The sequence below is a fragment of the Notolepis coatsorum genome (genome assembly GCF_963971535.1).
Source record: "Notolepis coatsorum genome assembly, chromosome: 12".
Taxonomy (NCBI): Eukaryota; Metazoa; Chordata; class Actinopteri; order Aulopiformes; family Paralepididae; genus Notolepis; species Notolepis coatsorum.
Genome location: NC_140176.1, coordinates 12,577,510 through 12,597,668, shown reverse-complemented (window position 1 = coordinate 12,597,668; position 20,159 = coordinate 12,577,510). Strand labels below are relative to the sequence as shown.

The 20,159-nt window shown below is 44.4% G+C and overlaps 1 protein-coding gene across 1 annotated transcript in view; it reads right to left on the bottom strand.

The window, feature by feature from the left end:
- Positions 1-20,159, bottom strand: part of LOC311237621 (uncharacterized protein) — a 66,033-nt gene that overhangs the window by 37,982 nt on the left and 7,892 nt on the right. The window contains exons 3-5 of the mRNA XM_084325560.1: positions 14,218-16,143; positions 9,432-9,656; positions 2,930-3,283 (exon numbers count right to left, since the gene is read on the bottom strand). Coding sequence (XP_084181686.1) covers positions 2,930-3,283; positions 9,432-9,656; positions 14,218-16,143 — 2,505 coding nt within the window. The remainder of the gene's footprint in view (positions 1-2,929; positions 3,284-9,431; positions 9,657-14,217; positions 16,144-20,159) is intronic.

Here is a 20,159-nt window from a genome sequence, read left to right as displayed (position 1 = left end):
TGAAGGTAAGCTGATGAGGGGTGTGGTCAGACTAATACTGGTATTAGAGGTACATTTGTGGTTTATTCAGTACGCGTGCACGTACGCGAGATAGTGCAGTAGCGATGCCAAGCTAAGCCACTAACGATACAGAACTAGTAAGTATGGTTTGTAGGTATATCTAACATAAAACTAGTAAGTATGGTTTGTAGGTATATCGCACATAAAACTAGTAAGTATGGTTTGTAGGTATATCTCGCATAAAACTAGTAAGTATGGTTTGTAGGTATATCTAACATAAAACTAGTAAGTATGGTTTGTAGGTATATCTCACATAAAACTAGTAAGTATGGTTTGTAGGTATATCTCACATAAAACTAGTAAGTATGGTTTGTAGGTATATCTCACATAAAACTAGTAAGTATGGTTTGTAGGTATATCGCACATAAAACTAGTAAGTATGGTTTGTAGGTATATCGCACATAAAACTAGTAAGTATGGTTTGTAGGTATATCGCACATAAAACTAGTAAGTATGGTTTGTAGGTATATCTAACATAAAACTAGTAAGTATGGTTTGTAGGTATATCTAACATAAAACTAGTCCGGTAAGTATGGTTTGTAGGTATATCTAACATAAAACTAGTAGGTATGGTTTGTAGGTATATCTAACATAAAACTAGTAAGTATGGTTTGTAGGTATATCGCACATAAAACTAGTAAGTATGGTTTGTAGGTATATCGCACATAAAACTAGTAAGTATGGTTTGTGGGTATATCTAACATAAAACTAGTAAGTATGGTTTGTAGGTATATCTAACATAAAACGAGTAAGTATGGTTTGTAGGTATATCTCACATAAAACTAGTAAGTATGGTTTGTAGGTATATCTCACATAAAACTAGTAAGTATGGTTTGTAGGTATATCTCACATAAAACTAGTAAGTATGGTTTGTAGGTATATCTCGCATAAAACTAGTAAGTATGGTTTGTAGGTATATCTCACATAAAACTAGTAAGTATGGTTTGTAGGTATATCTCACATAAAACTAGTAAGTATGGTTTGTAGGTATATCTCACATAAAACTAGTAAGTATGGTTTGTAGGTATATCTAACATAAAACTAGTAAGTATGGTTTGTAGGTATATCCAGGCATGCGTTGTTCATGGCACGGGGTACCACTCAGTGGTACCTCACTGAGTATTAAAGATTTGAGCAGAAGCGCGTGCACGCACATGCACGCGAGAACGCGCTGCGCTCGGCTCGGATCGTTGTGTTTACCTGCGGCGCTACCTCGCATTATCATAACAATAGCCGCTATAGGCTGGTGTCTTCAACCAGTCTGGGACTCTTTGTGATGTAAATATGGAACGTCCCAAGTTGCCCTGCCCACAGAGTGCACCGCCGTCCAAAGGTGAACGACGGCGAACGAAGGGCCAAATCAAAACAGCCGTCAATTCCGAATTGACAACTGTTTTGATTCAACCCCCCACCCACCACCACTCACCCCCGGACAACAACACACTCTGCAAACAGCAGCAACCCGGGACATTCCATATCTACATCACAAACTTCGGGACTGAGTAGATAATTAATTAATCTTCTCTTTATTTTTATTATTTATATTAAAACTGAATCAAACCATAAACAAGGTTGCCTGTTGGGATGTTAGATCCTAATGTGAAAAACTGATTTTATATGTCTGCACTTTATGTGCTCATTTTATGCCTGTCTTAATTCTGTTGTGAAGCACTTTGAGCTGCAGTTTCTGTATGAAAGGCTATACAAACAAAGTGTATTATTGTGCGCGAGGGAACATATGCGCATGCGCGCGGGGCCGCGCGTGCGTGTGCACGCGCGCGTGCGCGCGGCGTCATTATCCTGCGTGGCGGCTCAGCCCATAATAACAACGCAACGCTGGGTATATCTCACATAAAACTAGTAAGTATGGTTTGTAGGTATATCGCACATAAAACTAGTAAGTATGGTTTGTAGGTATATCTCACATAAAACTAGTAAGTATGGTTTGTAGGTATATCTCACATAAAACTAGTAAGTATGGTTTGTAGGTATATCGCACATAAAACTAGTAAGTATGGTTTGTAGGTATATCTCACATAAAACTAGTAAGTATGGTTTGTAGGTATATCTCACATAAAACTAGTAAGTATGGTTTGTAGGTATATCTCACATAAAACGAGTAAGTATGGTTTGTAGGTATATCGCACATAAAACTAGTACGGTAAGTATGGTTTGCACTCCAACGACACCCTCTTCCTGTACCATCCCTGAGGTTCACACTGAACTTGAAAAACAGGCCTTTATCTCCGCTGCTCCTGCAGCCTGGAACCACTATAGCAGACAGAATTGCAGCTAGATGAGCTGATTCCAATCAGGTTTGGAGGCAGATTCAATTGGAATTTTGTAAATTCTTCCTTTATAGCTATATTCCATTTCCTCTTGTCTGTCTTTTTGGGCATATGATTCTGGGAGTTGCTACTGAATGCTTTGCTCTATGCGTTTGCTTTTATGTTGTTTGCAGCACTGTATTTGCTACGATCCTGGCCAGGGCTCCCTCTCAATGGGACTCACCTGGTTAAATAAAAATAAAAATGTATAGATACATTTTTGTACCCTAATCACCAACAAATTCATGTCTGTCTAATGTCCTTTGTGTTTGTGTTTTTATTTGGTATATCTGTATTTTGTATTTATTATTGTTTTTGTCATTATTATTATTATTATTATTATTATTATTATTATTATTATTATTATTATTATTATTGTTGTTACTGTTGATGTTTATATTGTGTTGTTAAATTAAAAAAAATAAAACATTTATTTTTTGGTGAAATAGCACCATGACAATTTGTAAGATAAAGAAGACCTATTCCCGGCCCTACACGGATGTCTAACGGATAGGCACAGAAGAAGTTCACTTTGAACAAACCTATTTCCGATGTCTTCCTCCTCCCGCTCCTCCCGCTCCTCGACGGGGATGACGACTTCCACCTCCGCGACAGCAGCAGAGACGCAGGCCACCCGGTCGCCTTCGTCGTCGAGCTCCAGCGGCTCTCGCTCTCCCTCGACATCCGCGGGGGCCTCGGCCGAGGCGAGCCTCGTCTCCTCCTCTGCCTCGCCGCCGTCGTCCTCCTCGGTTTTGGGGGCGACATCTTCTCCCTTCCCTCTCGACTCGGTCTCCTCCACTACGACGCCCTGTGCCAAGTTCTCCTGGGAAGTGACTTCACTGGAAGCAGTGGGTGGCGAGCGGAGGTCTGCCTTACTGTGCTCGCCAGAGTCCAGGCTGAGGGGAGAGGAGAGACAATGGTCCTCATTCTCGAACGTGTTCGTAAGTGCCCTTTGTAAATATCTTGGTAAAAGATTTCGTACCAACAGATTTACGGCTTGTCAAGAGCCAATCAATCGCGCAGTCGTTCAGTATTGACATTACTAAATGAGATGTCATGCTAATAATGTCATGTTCTACAGTAGGACTTACTACTGTAATACCTTATAAAACAAGTCATTAGAATAATATAGAAGCCTACTTTGCTGGAACGATTCATTTTGCACGTATAGAGTGTGTGTGTGTGTTTGTGTGTGTGTGCTGTGCGCTGAGGCTGCCTCACTAAGCCGTTTCTCCACACATGTATTTCTATTAGCAATAGGAATAGATCAAACCAACAATAAATAATATCATAGAGAAGACAGTATATGGCATATTAATAAAGTATATTCCACTAATACAGTAGTTATATCCACTGCGATCGGTTTAGTTCTTATTTATTTAGTGATTTATTACAGTGTGTGTGTAATGCTCACAATGCCTCATTGAGTCAGGACTATAAATGCAAAACGTAATAATTAATGATACAAATATTGTCGTATTAATCATAATTATTTAATTCCACAGATGTCTGTAGTATCGGCAATCCCCAATGACTTGTCCCGGAGAAAGCTGTTGAAAACACGGGCGCACACCGGTCTGTCCGACTTACGACTGCCTTTTCAAGTTCGTAAATCCTACAAAGAATTTACAATACGAAGCCGAGAATGCCAAATAAGTACGTAAATCGAGTTACGAAGGAATCTCAAGGCACACCAAAAGTAAAATCAGAATCTCATGGCACACCAAATCTACATCAAATCAAATCAAATGTCTATCCATCTATTCCCGAGATCACATGGAATAGCCCCCATGGGCTGTACAAGTCTTCTTGTACAAGTCAAGATGAAACATCACAAAAGATCAAAAACAAAAATCACCATAAAATCCAAATACAGACTTTCCCCAATGAAGATAAGATTAAGGAACGACTCACTATAAACCTAGCAATAGAAAAAATGAAAAAAAAAGCACCACAGGCAGCGTGGAGGAGAGAAACCTCAGATGGGCTGTTCAAAGGGGATCCCGCAACAGGATGTCGGTGATAATATAGTGTAAGTGTTGCAATGAAAAGTCAAACCAGAATCTCAAGGTACACCAAAGAAAAGATTAAACAAGAATCTCAAGGCACACCAAAAGCCAAAACAGAATCTCAAGGCAAACCAAAAGTCTAAACAGAATAGCAAGGCACACTTAAAGTCAAGAGAGAGAGAGAGACAGAGAGATGGCAGTTACACCCAGATAGCTAGCTAGAGAATACCAGTAAAACCAGCCAACTCACTGTTTTTTTTTTCATTTATAAAACGTTTCTTAAAATGTATTAATCCAGAGTGTGGTGTGATTTGTGGGTGCATTTTTTGCAACATTTTTAAAGTGCAACACACTTTATTTGTTAAAGAATATTGTGAAAGATGGGCCCCAACAGTACATTTGTAAAAATGAAAAAGAAAACATTCAACATCTAAATTGGCAATATCACAATTAAAATCTGCCTTAAAGGGGAACTATTTTACAATTTCTTTCACTATTTGGGCACTTTTACACAATTCCTGTGAGTCTATGGAACACCTCTGTAATATATATATTTTTTTTATTCATTGTTTTGTATTTCTAATCAAGTCCTCAAAAAAATAATTGTGAGAGGAGAATTGGAAGAATGCACCAATATGAGAATTTTGAGACATAGATCATATTAATATAAGTTCACATAGCTAGGAAACAATGCTAAACACTCAAAAAGGCCATTTATAAGATAGTTCCCCTTTAAAATAAAAACATTAATCATGATCCAAAGACGCCCCAAATTAAAACAGATTGATCACCACCTAAAGTTAAACTACACAAAAACATTGGAGAACCGACATTTTATCACAAATTGAATGCTATAAGCAACTAAACGGAGGCATCAAATTGTATTACTTTTATTTGTTACTAAATGTTAGCAGATGCATGAGGAACATGTTTTGTCCTTCATCCCATTATATTCTATGAGTGCATTTATTTTATTCTTTATATTCACAGATTATTATTTATTTACTGATAATTATTTGTCAATGTTTACTATGTTGTTTAAACTTTACTGTATTGCTTTGGCAATGTAGGAATTTCCCCCCCCCATCATGCCAATAAAGCAACGTTGAATTTGAAAGAAAGAGAGGAGAGAAAGAGAGCGAGAGAGAGCGAGAGAGAGCGAGAGTGAGAGAGAGAGAGAGAGAGAGAGAGGTGGCAGTTGGCAGAGAGAGCATGTACAGCTCTGTTGTTACAAAACAGACTGAGCAATCAGACGCAGGCAGCCCTAATCTGTCATGGCTTTAGGGGAGAACTAAACTGAAGTCTCCCTTTACAAAGAAAAACATAGCATTATCTGGCTACATCAGGCCTAAAAATGTGTGGACTGAAGAAACTGAAAAATCGCTATCATTGTTATGTAACTGTCATTAACGTCACAACAAGGGCGAGAGAGTGATAGAGAGGGGAGCAGCTAGTGTTGTGTGTAGTGGGGGGGGGGGAGAGAGAGAGAGAGAGAGAGAGAGAGAGAGAGAGAGAGAAGCAGCTAGTGTTGTGTGTAGTGAGGGAGAGAGAGAGAGATAGAGATAGAGATAGAGAGAGAGAGAGAGAGAAGCAGCTAGTGGTATGTGTAGTGTGAGAGAGAGAGAGAGAGAGAGAGAGAGAGAAGAGAGAGAGAGAGAGAGAGAGAGAGAGAGAGAGAGAGAGAGAGAGAGAGAGAGAGAGAGAGAGAGAGGGGAGCAGCTAGTGGTATGTGTAGTGAGAGAGAGTGAGAGTGAGAGAGAGAGAGGAGCAGCTAGTGGTATGTGTAGTGAGAGAGAGAGAGAGAGAGAGAGAGAGAGGGGGGGGGGGCAGCTAGTGTTGTGTGTAGTGAGTAGGGCTGACCCCGATTAGTCAATTAGTCGACTAATCGGTCGAAAGGAGCCGTAGTCGACTGCCAACCTCTTAGCGAATACAAAAAATATATAATAATAATAAAAAAAATATATATATATATATTTTTTTTTATCATTCTTTCCAAAAGAAAAGAGGCCTAGAAGCGTGGCTAACGCTAATGGCACGCATACCAGAGGCTAACTGCCTAAGAAAACAGGCACAGAGGCACTGAAAGAGGATTTCACCCATCTAATGAACACACTAGACTAGACAAATATCAAGATGTATCCATCAGTGGGACCAATTGCATGCTTTCGCAGAGGACAAGAAGCCTTCACTTGACTCCTTCAGACATTAAGCACAAATGCCCAAATGGAATGATAAAATAAAATAAATGTATAATAAAAAATAATTTATACTTTTTTTTTGTCGACTAATAGTCGACTAACGGCACATTTTGGCCAATCATAGTAGTAGACTATCCAAATCCTTAGTCGGGGACAGCCCTAGTAGTGAGAGAGGGGGGGGGGGGGGGGGGGGGGGGGGGCAGCTAGTGTTGTGTGTTGATTTGGCCCCTCGTGTGGATGCTGCTAAATATAGTGCCGGTGGCCGTGTGTTCAGTGCAGACAGGAGACAGGAGACTCACATGTTGTTATGACATTTAAAACCAGACGACAGGACACACAGTCAACGGTGCTCTGACATTAGAACCAGACGACGGGGGACATTTACATTTAGTAGTCATTGAGCTGAAACGCTTTTATCCAAAAGCGATTTACAAGTTCTGTACGTCGACAAGTCATCAGGAAGGGCACAACTCAAAAATCAGCTGAATAACAATAATAAATAAATAAAATAACAGTGTTCATCAAAGTGTCGAGTGCTATACAGTGTAGTTAGGGTTAGTTAGGGTTTAGTTATTTTCTCGTTTCTTTTCATTTCAGATATTGGTTGAAGAAGTGCGTCTTTAGTCGACGGCGAAAGATTGGACGGGTTTCGGCTGTCCTAGCTGTGGTGGGAAGTTCGTTCCACCATTGTGGGGCATTCCAAGGACCGAGAATAGGCGACTTCTCTTTGATGACCCTCCCGGAGCTCGGATAGGAGTAGGTCTGAGGCGGCCAGAAGATGCAGAGCGTAGGGGTCTTGGGGGTGTGTGTAGTTAGAGACCACTGACCGAGATTCACAGAGGCTGACATCATGTGAGTGGATTTTGACTCCCGCTCCTTCCCACTCCCACAGAAATAATCCCATCCCATCCCAACCCCGAGTGAGAGTTTCAAAAAAAATGCCACTCCCTCCCACTCCCACAGAGACTGATCCCACTCCCTCCCAAATCCCATTGATTTTGTTGTCATAGTTCCCACTCCCTTCCACGCCCCCGTTGACGTTTACTCCCGGTCCTGCCCAAGTGAATTTGACTCCCATCCCGCGGGAATCCCGAAAAAATGTCATCCTCTAAATTTCACACTCAGCGTTGCTCTGACAGTAGAACCAGACGACAGTAGACTCACACTCAGCGTTGCTCTGACAGTAGAACCAGACGACAGTAGACTCACACTCAGCGTTGCTCTGACAGTAGAACCAGACGACAGTAGACTCACACTCAGCGTTGCTCTGACAGTAGAACCAGACGACAGTAGACTCACACTCAGCGTTGCTCTGACACTTTAGGGCTGATCCCTGGACAGTAGAGTAGGGCTGACCTGATTACCATGTTCTGGGCTTCGAAGCGTTCAAGGTTCAATGTGGTGGTAGATGAGAGCTGTGGGACAGACAGGTGTGGTGGTAGATGAGAGCTGTGGGACAGACAGAGGTGTGGTGGTAGATGAGAGCTGTGGGACAGACAGAGGTGTGGTGGTAGATGAGAGCTGTGGGACAGACAGGTGTGGTGGTAGATGAGAGCTGTGGGACAGACAGGTTTTCTAAAAGTCTGTATGATGTTGTCTGAGAAGAATTGATTTTCAAAATGAACATAAGTATTATTATTATTATTGTTTCTAGAAGATATTTTTGAAGTGGTAAAAGAAAAACAAAGAACAAAACAGTTGAATAGTGATTTTGACGTGGATTACCACTATATATACTACTACTATTATTATTATTATGAATACTATTTCTATAATAATCTTTTTTCATGCCCCCCCATGCTGCTATGCCACCTGAATTTCCCCAAGGGGATTAATAAAGGAACACTTCAGTCTACTCTACACTATGATAATAGAGTACTCTTCTTCTTCTGCACCTTTCAGTCTGTCCTACAATAATAGAGTACTCTTCTTCTGCACCTTTCATCACATAAGCCAACTATTAGGGCTGGGTGATTAATCAAGTTTCAATTACGATTTTGGCTTCCCATGATCATGAAAACAAGATAGAGATAAAATGATTATTGTGCCGAATGCCGCGTTGCTCTCATTTTGTCTCGTGTTGTAAATGCAGAGCACCCTTCCTTCTCAGTGGTGTGCCCCCCCAGCCCCGCCTTTGGTCGAAAAGAAAGATCAAACAAATCCAGTCATCGCCATACGATGTCCTCCAATCAATGAGTAATCGTGTTTAATAATTGTAATTTCAATATCAAATCAAAATAATTTTTTTTTTTAGGATAATCGAGCAGCCCTACCGACTATTGATGATTTTGTCACAAGCTTGGAAAAATGGCTCATTGCTCTTCTAGAAAATGCTGGTATGGCCCTTTAACACACAACACTACAACACTACCAGTGAGGCAGCTTGAGGCTGTGTGAGAGGAAGAGTCTAGACTAGAGTCTAGAAACTTGACCGGAGGTATTGTTTTTGTGTCGTGCATTTGTGTCTTTTGTTTGTGTAAAGCTCCTCTTCTTTGCGCTACACGGTGTCTTGTTACTCTTCCTACATTAGTCACGCCAAGAAGAGACCAAAAGTTTAGTTTCAAGGCCCTCGGAAATGACACCAACCTCCCTCTTTAGGAAGAGATAAAACATTCAAGGACACAAAAAGATAATTGTGAAAAAGGTATGGAGGAGGAGGGTAACCGCCGGTGCGACCGCGAGGCCAGATGAATATTTTCAACTATATGCTCCAGCAGCACAAGGGCCTGTTCCGGTGAACACGCTGCGGTGTCTCCACTCCCCCTAGTGGTCAGTGGGAGACCGGCAACAACACAAGGCACGTTTTGTAAACAAGCTCGACCAGTGAACTCCCTCACCTCTCGCTGGCGGCGGACGACGGACCTGTGGACCCGGCCGGCTCCCAGACCGCTGGCTCCGCGCCGCCGCGGTTAAGTGGCGTGGCGTCCGCTCCAGAGGACGCTGGCGGCTCAGGAGCAGCAGCGTCGTGGCTTTTTACCAGGAAGTCATCGAGGCTGCGCTCCTCCTTCACGTCGTCGCTCCTCCCATTGGCCGAACCGAGGTCCTCCTTCATCGCAGCAGCACTGGACACAAGGTGACGGAGAGAACGGGCCTCGTTTTAGAAATATTCCCGTATTTGTAAACGGTTAGAATAGAATAGAATAGAAATACTTTATTCATCCCGAGGGAAATTCGGCACTACAGATCGCTCACGGTAAAAACAACAGTAAACATTTAGGTAGACAAAAACAAAAGTCACGAATAAGAATGAAAAATAAGACCAAGAATAAAATACGGTCCGGGATATACATTTTCTATGTTATGTATATATATATATTAATATAAAATATACAGTAAAAATATACAGAAATATACAGTAAGTGTAATATTAAAGTTGAAAGATACACTGTCTGAAAGGTGACGGCGGCAGTGGTGAATCAAATCAAATCTTTCAGTAACGGTAAAAGATAATTAAAAAGAAGGGCACCTTGATCAAGCCAAGAATGACTTGGGAATCCACATTTAAAAAAAAGACTGGCATGATGTTACAACACAAAATATGTAGGTATTATTAGGGCCCATTTATTTTTCTCTAATATTTTTTCTCTAATATAGCTTATATGTTGCATTTATTCTTTAGTCTCGCCTGGCTGTGTGCTGTTGTCTCTGCATTGTGTCGTGTGCCCCGTGTGTTGTCCTATGTGCTCGTAGCAGCACAGATAATCAAGTCAAACTCTAATGTCCATCACATTTGAACCGATACCGGTACCTGGGAATAGATACCGGTACCCAATGGTACCTTTTTTTCCTGTAGTTTACTCTCTCTGTAATAACAAAATTTGTATTTCAGTTGGAAAACAAAACTATTAGTCTAAACTTCTCAATTTCAACATTATTATCACACCACACAACACACTACACAAACTAAAACCCCTCCCTACCTCCCTCTTACATGTTGTCATTTAGCTGACGCTTTTATCCAAAGCGACTTAGCGAGTTTTGTACGACAAGACAGCAGGAAGGGTACAACTCTATCAGCTGAGTAACACTGTTCATCAAAGTGTTGAGTGCTACAGTGTGGGTTAGTATATTAGGACAAGTGCATGACAGTAAGGTTAGTTTGGGTTAGAGTTTTATTTTTGTATTTTTTTTCTTTCTTTCTCCATTTCAGATAATGATTGAAGAAGTGTGTCTTTAGTCGACGACGAAAGATTGGACGGGTTTCGGCTGTCCGAACTGTGGTGGGAAGTTCGTTCCACTATTGTGGGGAAAGGACCGAGAATAGACTACTTCTCTTTGATGATGACCCTCCCGGAGCTCGGATAGGAGTGGATCTGAGGCGGGCGGCGGCCAGAAGTGGAGGGGTCTCTTCCAAACCGTTCCTACATTTTATGTTGCATGATCATGTATACATTATGTATTATAATTTTTTATGTTTAACCCCATATTTTTTGAAAATCCAAAAAATACATACCTAAGTAAATGGAAGATTGCTCCACTTCTACAAGGACCATTTGTGTCAGAAATATTGTGTCCGTTACTAGGCTTGAGTAAATTGTAATGAACCAAAGGAGAATATAATAATTATTATTTATTTTTGTATCTTTGACGGTGAATAACACCATGCTAAAACCATGAATGAAATCTACTGTAAGTACAGTTACTTCTTTATAATGTAGATGTCTCCGCCATTTTCCATCAGATTGCAACGCTGTTTTTTGCTAGACATTCACAGAAAGGTAGAGAAACTAACTGTGTTCTGTTTTATGGCAATAACGTTCAGGTTTGTGGGATATGATCCCGAAGAATAAGAGAAAGAAAAAAGTCACACTAGAAGTCAGATGATTGACAGGGGCTGGCGTGAGCTCTGGGAAGTGTAGTCTTTTGAAATTCAAAATCCCTGGGTCTCTTCTCTCAAAAGACTACACTCAAGTTAGGTTGCGCCAAATCCTTGCGTCTATTAGCGCCTTTTTCCGACTCGATGCCCTGAGATTTCTATAAACTCATATTTCACTAATAACAGTTAAAATTATTGGTAAACAAACAGTGCTGAAAATATGCAATTTGACTGCTGTTTTGACTGGGTTAGGGTCTTTACTCTTGGCTACATTTGAAGAAAAAAACGTCAACATAATTAATGGATTTATGGCGTGATATCAATCTCGTACCGGTCCCTGACCGCTCGGGCCAAATAGGTTAAATATCAACATTATCTGGCCATCCTTAGTACTAAATACTATCAAACTCCTCTGACCTCATCTGGTCTTTCCAAAGACCAGAGATGAGACGTGAGCATGCACACACACAGAAAGGGAGAATGGCTTATAGCTGACTTAATGTTATTATTTAGTTTTTGCTGAATATTTCAGCTAATGAATGTTTTGCTAAATGTTTTGGTGTGCAGCACACATGGACGTTTGTTTTGGAAGTGAGAGTGGGTGTCTGTGTCATAATTTTCACAATCTCCATCTCTGCATGTCCACACTACGACTACGCAACCGCGGGTTTTGCAAGCAAAGTTGGGAATGCACTGTAGCCTACTGTGGACGTGACTTTCAGTCAGTGTTGCTACTTTATTTATTTTTTTATCTACTTTTTCTCCCTGTTTTCTATTTTTTCTCCCTTCCCCAATTTCGTATTGTCCAATTCTACCCTCCCCTGTCTCGAACGCTGTTGGCCATGCCTCCCACAAGCCGGCTGCAATGTGGACGAAGCCTTGCATCACGTGTCCCCTCCGGTACTCGAGGAGGTAGCCGTCGCATCTTTTCACCTGCACAGCGCGATCTCTCGTGGCGAGGGTCTGCGTGGGAGGGACACGCCGCCCTCGTCGCTTCCTGATTCTACTGCGCAGGGCCGCAGGCGCACCAACCGACCTGTAGGAGTCGCTGTCCACAACGTCCGATCCCCACCCACCAGCTTCCCACCCCCTAATACTGCCAATTGTATTAGTATGAACGACCAGCCAAGCTGGTAGCAACGCCGAGAGCTGGGCTCGAACCCAGCATCTCCTGCGTTGGTGGCGAGCGCCTTGCCCACTGCGCCACCTAGCCGCCCAGTGTTGCTACTTTATGATGAGTAAATCACAGTTACCATACAGGCTGTATTTTTGTAGTTAGCCAACGTTATGAACTACCAAGCATTGTCATGTGATGATAAGCAGAACTCATAGATGATCGCCATGTGTAGCCTATGTTGTACGAATGTCATCTGGTAACGTTAGATACATGTTTATTGTCATGTTGAGGGAGCCGGGATAAATAGAATGTGAAATGGGCAGATCGTATTTTTCAGTAAACCAAAACACAAAGTAAGAACCCTAGTAGCCTAATATCTCAAAGACTTAGACTAGTTGAAACATTTTCATAAGAAATAAGTGAAATGCTAATGGTAATGTAATGTTTCATAATGATGTCATTAGGCAGTAGTGTTGTCAAAAATATCGATTTTTCGATACATATCGATTCTGAATATTTAAAACAGTTTCAATACTAATTTCTCGCAATATCAATACTTTCTGCAATATCGATCAACATTTTTTATATTTTTTTTAAGACTCACCTCTTATTTTACAAAAAGTGATGTTTGGTGAAAGTTAGATTTGCACTTTATTAATCCCAATAGGGAAATTCATTCTTGTTTGATGATCAAGAGGAACCTTTTATTTGTTTTAAGTGAAGTTTGGTGAAAAAGCAAGTTATTGCACTATTAATCCCAATAGGGACATTCATCTTTGTTTGATCAAGAGTAACCTTTTATATATACATTATTATTATTATTTTTTTTCTTTTTTTTAAATGAAGATTGGTGAAAGTTAGGTTTGCACTTCAATCCCAATAGGGAAATTCATCTTGGTTTGATTTTTTTTGTCAAATAAAAACAAAGGTTATTTGAATGATTTCTAGTTTTCAAGAGAAAAAAATCGATTAAAATCGTATATCGGATTTAAAAAAAAAATAATCAGAGTGTTATATTTCTCTTCTCTTCTAATACCAGAGAGAAGGTGAGGAGAATCGACCAGCAACAAAAGCTAAATTAAAAAAAATAAATTAATAAAGACATTTACATTTTAAGATTAAAATCTTTTCCCCGTGGTATCGAAAATGGTATTGAATATCGATACTTTTCAAGGTATCGCATCGAAGTTAGAAATTCCAGTATCGTGACAACAACTATTAGGCAGAGCAGGCAAGAGATGGTACACAGACAGCAGCGCTGGGGACAGATAGGCAGGAACAGACTGGCAGAGACAGGGAGTCTCAGGAGTTTTTGTTTGGCAACATTATGAAATGTTCTCTCTTTTTTAACGTTAGATACTTGTTTATTGTCGTATTGAGAGAGGGATAATTAGAATGTGAAATGGGCAGACGGCAGACCACTTGAAACCACGTTAAGTAAATGAGAAAAGAAATAAGGCTAACCGGTTTTCATCCGGTTAATGACAGCGGATAGCCGGCTATCAAAATCGATTATGCACATGCCTAACTTGGGTCCATTTATATTGTCAAGTTGACACTGTCCATAACTACCACTACCACAAGAAGAAGAAGAAGAAGAAAAAGACAAAACTAGATGCAAAAACATCATTTGAACACAGTGAATGGGACCAACATTACGCAGCTTATCTGGCCATGATTGTTGACTCACCTGCTAGGAGACACAGAGGGAGGGGGGGTGTTGTCCTCCGTGCTCGTCTCATGGCCGCACACAGAGCTGGACACCTGGCAGGAGGTCTCTGCAGGGAGGCGAGAGTCAGGCAGAGACGACGACACGTTGCTACAGACGGAGGAGGGCTCCACCGACGGTCTGTCCCCAGCGTTGCCGACGGTCACTTCAGAGCAGCCGTCTTCGTCTTTATCGGCATCGTCACGTGCCTTTTCTGGTGTGACACGCTCCAGAGGTACCTCTGGGGTCACAGGAAGCACACGCTCCACCGGTACCTCTGGGGTCACAGGAAGCACACGCTCCACTGGTACCTCTGGGGTCACAGGAAGCACACGCTCCACCGGTACCTCTGGGGTCACAGGAAGCACACGCTCCACTGGTACCTCTGGGGTCACAGGAAGCACACGCTCCACTGGTACCTCTGGGGTCACAGGAAGCACACGCTCCACCGGTACCTCTGGGGTCACAGGAAGCACACGCTCCACTGGTACCTCTGGGGTCACAGGAAGCACACGCTCCACCGGTACCTCTGGGGTCACAGGAAGCACACGCTCCACCGGTACCTCTGGGGTCACAGGAAGCACACGCTCCACCGGTACCTCTGGGGTCACAGGAAGCACACGCTCCACTGGTACCTCTGGGGTCACAGGAAGCACACGCTCCACTGGTACCTCTGGGGTCACAGGAAGCACACGCTCCACCGGTACCTCTGGGGTCACAGGAAGCACACACTCCACTGGTACCTCTGGGGTCACAGGAAGCACACGCTCCACTGGTACCTCTGGGGTCACAGGAAGCACACGCTCCACCGGTACCTCTGAGGTCACAGGAAGCACACGCTCCACTGGTACCTCTGTCCCCAGGGTCACAGGAAGCACACACTCCACTGGTACCTCTGGGGTCACAGGAAGCACACACTCCACTGGTACCTCTGGGGTCACAGGAAGCACACACTCCACTGGTACCTCTGGGGTCACAGGAAGCACACGCTCCACCGGTACCTCTGGGGTCACAGGAAGCACACGCTCCACTGGTACCTCTGGGGTCACAGGAAGCACACGCTCCACCGGTACCTCTGGGGTCACAGGAAGCACACGCTCCACTGGTACCTCTGAGGTCACAGGAAGCACACACTCCACTGGTACCTCTGAGGTCACAGGAAGCACACGCTCCACTGGTACCTCTGGGGTCACAGGAAGCACACGCTCCACTGGTACCTCTGTCCCCAGGGTCACAGGAAGCACACGCTCCACTGGTACCTCTGGGGTCACAGGAAGCACACACTCCACTGGTACCTCTGGGGTCACAGGAAGCACACGCTCCACCGGTACCTCTGGGGTCACAGGAAGCACACACTCCACCGGTACCTCTGGGGTCACAGGAAGCACACACTCCACTGGTACCTCTGGGGTCACAGGAAGCACACGCTCCACCGGTACCTCTGTCCCGAGGGTCACAGGAAGCACACGCTCCACCTGTACCTCTGTCCCGAGGGTCACAGGTTCAGACTCCTGAGAGACTCTGTCCTCCGCTGTGGCTAAAACCTCCCCCACAACCACCTCCTTCCTTTCAGCCAACACCTTCACCTCTGTGGATACCTGCGGGTCAGTCGTGGCGGCGCATTCCGTCTGAGGGGATTCTAAAGTGCAGTGCAGATTTTCAAAAGGTCCGTCATCGGTGGCACTAGTGTCCTCTGCGTTTTTGTCCTGTGCCGCGAGGGAAGCGTCTGCGTCGCGTCCGTCACCTTTGCCAGGAGGGGAAGGCGCCTTGGTCCGTTGGCGCTCCTCCCGAACGGGGCCGTTCTCCTGGGTCTTTGCGGGGTCCGTCTGTCCAGCCCGGGGACTGGGCTTCACCTGATCCGTCGCCACCTTTACCTCCTCTGTGATCCCGGCCTCGTCACTGGTCTTCCTGGGAAACGGGACACAAAGGACATCTCTCAATGGGAATCATAATCTTAAAAGTCTAAAGAGAAGTTATAATTAGTTCTATTATTATTATTATTATTATTATTATTATTATTATTATTATTATTATTATTATTATTATTATTATTATTATTATTATTATTATTATTATTATTATTATTATTATTATTATTCCTGCCTGTATCTCCCCTCCCCCATGCTATGCTGCTGTGACACCTGAATTTCCCCCAAGGGGATGATAAAGGAACACTTGACCACCGTCTTGATAACAGGGACTTCAAAAAAAGGATGCCGGCTCTAAACAGTTCCTAAATCTATGGATTTTGCCATGTTGTTTCACTAAGCTCACACATTTCAAGCGTGATGATGATCGAAAGTGATGTAACCTTCGGAATGAATGCTTTTGTTCCTGGAATGAACACGAAATTGGTCCGCTAGCATTAGCTGTTAGCAATGACAGCAGCCAGCTAGATAGCTTGTTTGATTATCTCACGTTCGCTATTAAAACCTCTTAACATGCACCGGGTCGTATACAGTCAGCGTTGTAGCCAATGAGTGCAGCTTTCCAATGATACCCCACATGGGGAGCTGCGAATACGGGATCTAGGTGAAAGCTGACAAGCGAAAACCAGAAGTGGAAAACATTTCGAATGAATGGCCGTGGACCAGGAAATGGAATTCTGGAGAGCTTTTTTTGTTTTTGGCACACGGTTTACACGGATATCTCCCAAAGACCCATTTCTGAACGGATTTTTATCAAATTTGGACCTGTACTACATAAGACTTCAGGCTATGGATCCTGTGTTTTCCAGCTTATACCTATTGCAATTGTTGGGTATTGCAACCACTACAGAAAAATGTGAGTACACAAGTTCGACTCAAGTTCAGAAGAGCATTTATGCAGGTGAACACCAGGAAGGCTGCTGGCCCAGATGGTATAACAGGACGCATACTTAAGTCCTGTGCCAACCAGCTTGCCCCGGTATTCACCGCCATATTTAATCAATCCCTGGCGGAGTCGGTGGTCCCTGCCTGCTTCAAGATGTCTACCATCATCCCTGTACCGAAGAAACCCTCCCCAACATGTCCAAATGACTACAGACCGGTGGCACTCACCTCTGTGGTCATGAAATGTTTTGAGAGGCTGGTCAAGGACCACATTTGTGCCTCCCTCCCCAGTGATATGGACCCTATGCAATTTGCATACAGGACAAACAGGTCCACTGACGACGCGGTCTCCCAGGTACTGCACAGCACCCTCTCCCACCTTGACCGTCAGAAGGGGGGCTATGTGAGACTGTTGTTCATTGACTACAGCTCAGCGTTCAACACCATAGTCCCCACCAGACTGGTGGACAAGCTGATCGAGCTGGGTCTGAGCTCCGCCCTGAGCGCCTGGGTACTGGACTTTCTGAGTGAAAGACCCCAGGCGGTCAGGGTGGGGGGTCAGACCTCCAACACCATCACCCTGAGCATCGGGTCCCCCCAGGGCTGTGTTCTAAGCCCCCTGCTGTACTCACTCTACACACACGACTGTGTGGCCAAGTTCAGCTCCAACTCCATAGTGAAGTTCGCAGACGACACGGTGGTGGTGGGGCTGATCTCGGACAACGACGAGAAGGCCTACCGGGAGGAGGTTGAGGTACTGGAACGCTGGTGCCAGGACAACAGCCTGCTCCTGAACATTGGTAAAACCAAGGAGCTGATCGTGGATTATAGGAGAGGACAGCAGGAGACACACACACCACTGATGATTAACGGGGCTACCGTGGACAGGGTGAGCAGCTTTAAGTACCTGGGGGTCCACATCTCAGAGGATCTGACATGGTCAACACACATAGACACAGTAGTAAAGAAGGCGAAACAGCGCCTCTACCACCTGAGACAGTTAAGGAAGTTCAGAGTATCGGGGAAGATACTCCAGTCCTTCTACTCAGGAGCTGTAGAGAGCATCTTGACCGGAAACATCACTGCCTGGTATGGAAACAGCACGGCACAAGACAAGAAGGCCCTACAGAGAGTGGTGCGCTCAGCCGAGCGTACCACGGGTATTGCACTACCTCCCCTGCAGGTTCTATACAACAAGAGGTGCAAATCCAGAGCCTGCAGGATAATGAAAGACCCTCACCACCCCAATAACAGCCTGTTCCAGCTCCTGAGGTCAGGCAGACGCCTGCGAACCCCAGCTACTAGGACAGAGCGGCTTAGGCTCAGCTTCTTCCCCCAGGCCATCAGAGCCCTGAACAATGAACATTGAGTGCCACAGAACACTGAACTATCCACACACAAGCACACATGAACACACACACGACACGCACGCTGTGCACGCTCACACACTAGCAGCCACTTAACACTTTAACATGAGCGGGCACACACTCATGCCGCACACTTATGGCCAAAAGGAAAGGCCACTTTAAATTAGAATAACAGGAACAGTGTATTGCACTACCAAAGCTACCTAGCATGTCCTATATATATATATGCTCTGTAAATAACTATGTACAGATACCGAGATATCACACCATGTTACCTGTTACCTGTTTATTGCACAATGTTGTTTTTTTATTGGATTCTATATATGTTGTAACACTGTATTGCACATCGTTGCGGGCAAGACCACCCGCATTTCATTGTATACTTGTATGCCGTGACAATTAAAACTCTTGACTTGACTTGACTTACTCTATTTCCTTAGCACTAAAAGTGATTTTGCATTAATAACTTCAGAATGTTATCTTTCAAAAGAAACCAGGCGCATGCATGTGCTATAAGTATAAAGTATAAAGATAAGCTTTGCAAAGTATGCAGTCCTCAAGTTCAAGTAAAATAAAATTGCCACTTTTCTGGGTGCCTGGGTACTTAACTAGGTTAAGTAAAAAACAAAACCATACGTCAACATGGAAGCTCAGACACAATGTAACTTTCGGAAATAACATTAGCCTGCTGCGACTCAAACATATCTAGCTGTTTGCAATGACAGCAGCCAGCTAGTAGGCTTGGTTGATTATCTCACATTCACTGTCAAGTAAAAACAAAATCCTATAATAACGTAATACTATTCGATTATTATTCGAATAGTTCCCAGTGACTATCGAATAGCAATTTGTGAGCTCTGCCCATCCCTATATCATATAACCGTAGTTACACACGTAACCCACACTTTCGCTCTGTTCCTTCTGCCCTGCCTCTGAGAGCCTACAACCAGGGGGACAGCCCCTCAGCGCTGTTCCCTCTGCCCTGCCTCTGAGAGCCTACAACCAGGGGGACAGCCCCTCAGCGCTGTTCCCTCTGCCCTGCCTCTGAGAGCCTACAACCAGGGGGACAGTCCCTCAGCGCTGTTCCCTCTGCCCTGCCTCTGAGAGCCTACAACCAGGGGGACAGCCCCTCAGCGCTGTTCCCTCTGCCCTGCCTCTGAGAGCCTACAACCAGGGGGACAGTCCCTCAGCGCTGTTCCCTCTGCCCTGCCTCTGAGAGCCTGCAACCAGGGGGACAGTCCCTCAGCGCTGTTCCCTCTGCCCTGCCTCTGAGAGCCTACAACCAGGGGGACAGTCCCTCAGCGCTGTTCCCTCTGCCCTGCCTCTGAGAGCCTACAACCAGGGGGACAGCCCCTCAGCGCTGTTCCCTCTGCCCTGCCTCTGAGAGCCTACAACCAGGGGGACAGTCCCTCAGCGCTGTTCCCTCTGCCCTGCCTCTGAGAGCCTACAACCAGGGGGACAGTCCCTCAGCGCTGTTCCCTCTGCCCTGCCTCTGAGAGCCTACAACCAGGGGGACAGTCCCTCAGCGCTGTTCCCTCTGCCCTGCCTCTGAGAGCCTACAACCAGGGGGGAGAGCCCCTCAGCGCTGTTCCCTCTGCCCTGCCTCTGAGAGCCTACAACCAGGGGGACAGCCCCTCAGCGCTGTTCCCTCTGCCCTGCCTCTGAGAGCCTACAACCAGGGGGACAGTCCCTCAGCGCTGTTCCCTCTGCCCTGCCTCTGAGAGCCTACAACCAGGGGGACAGT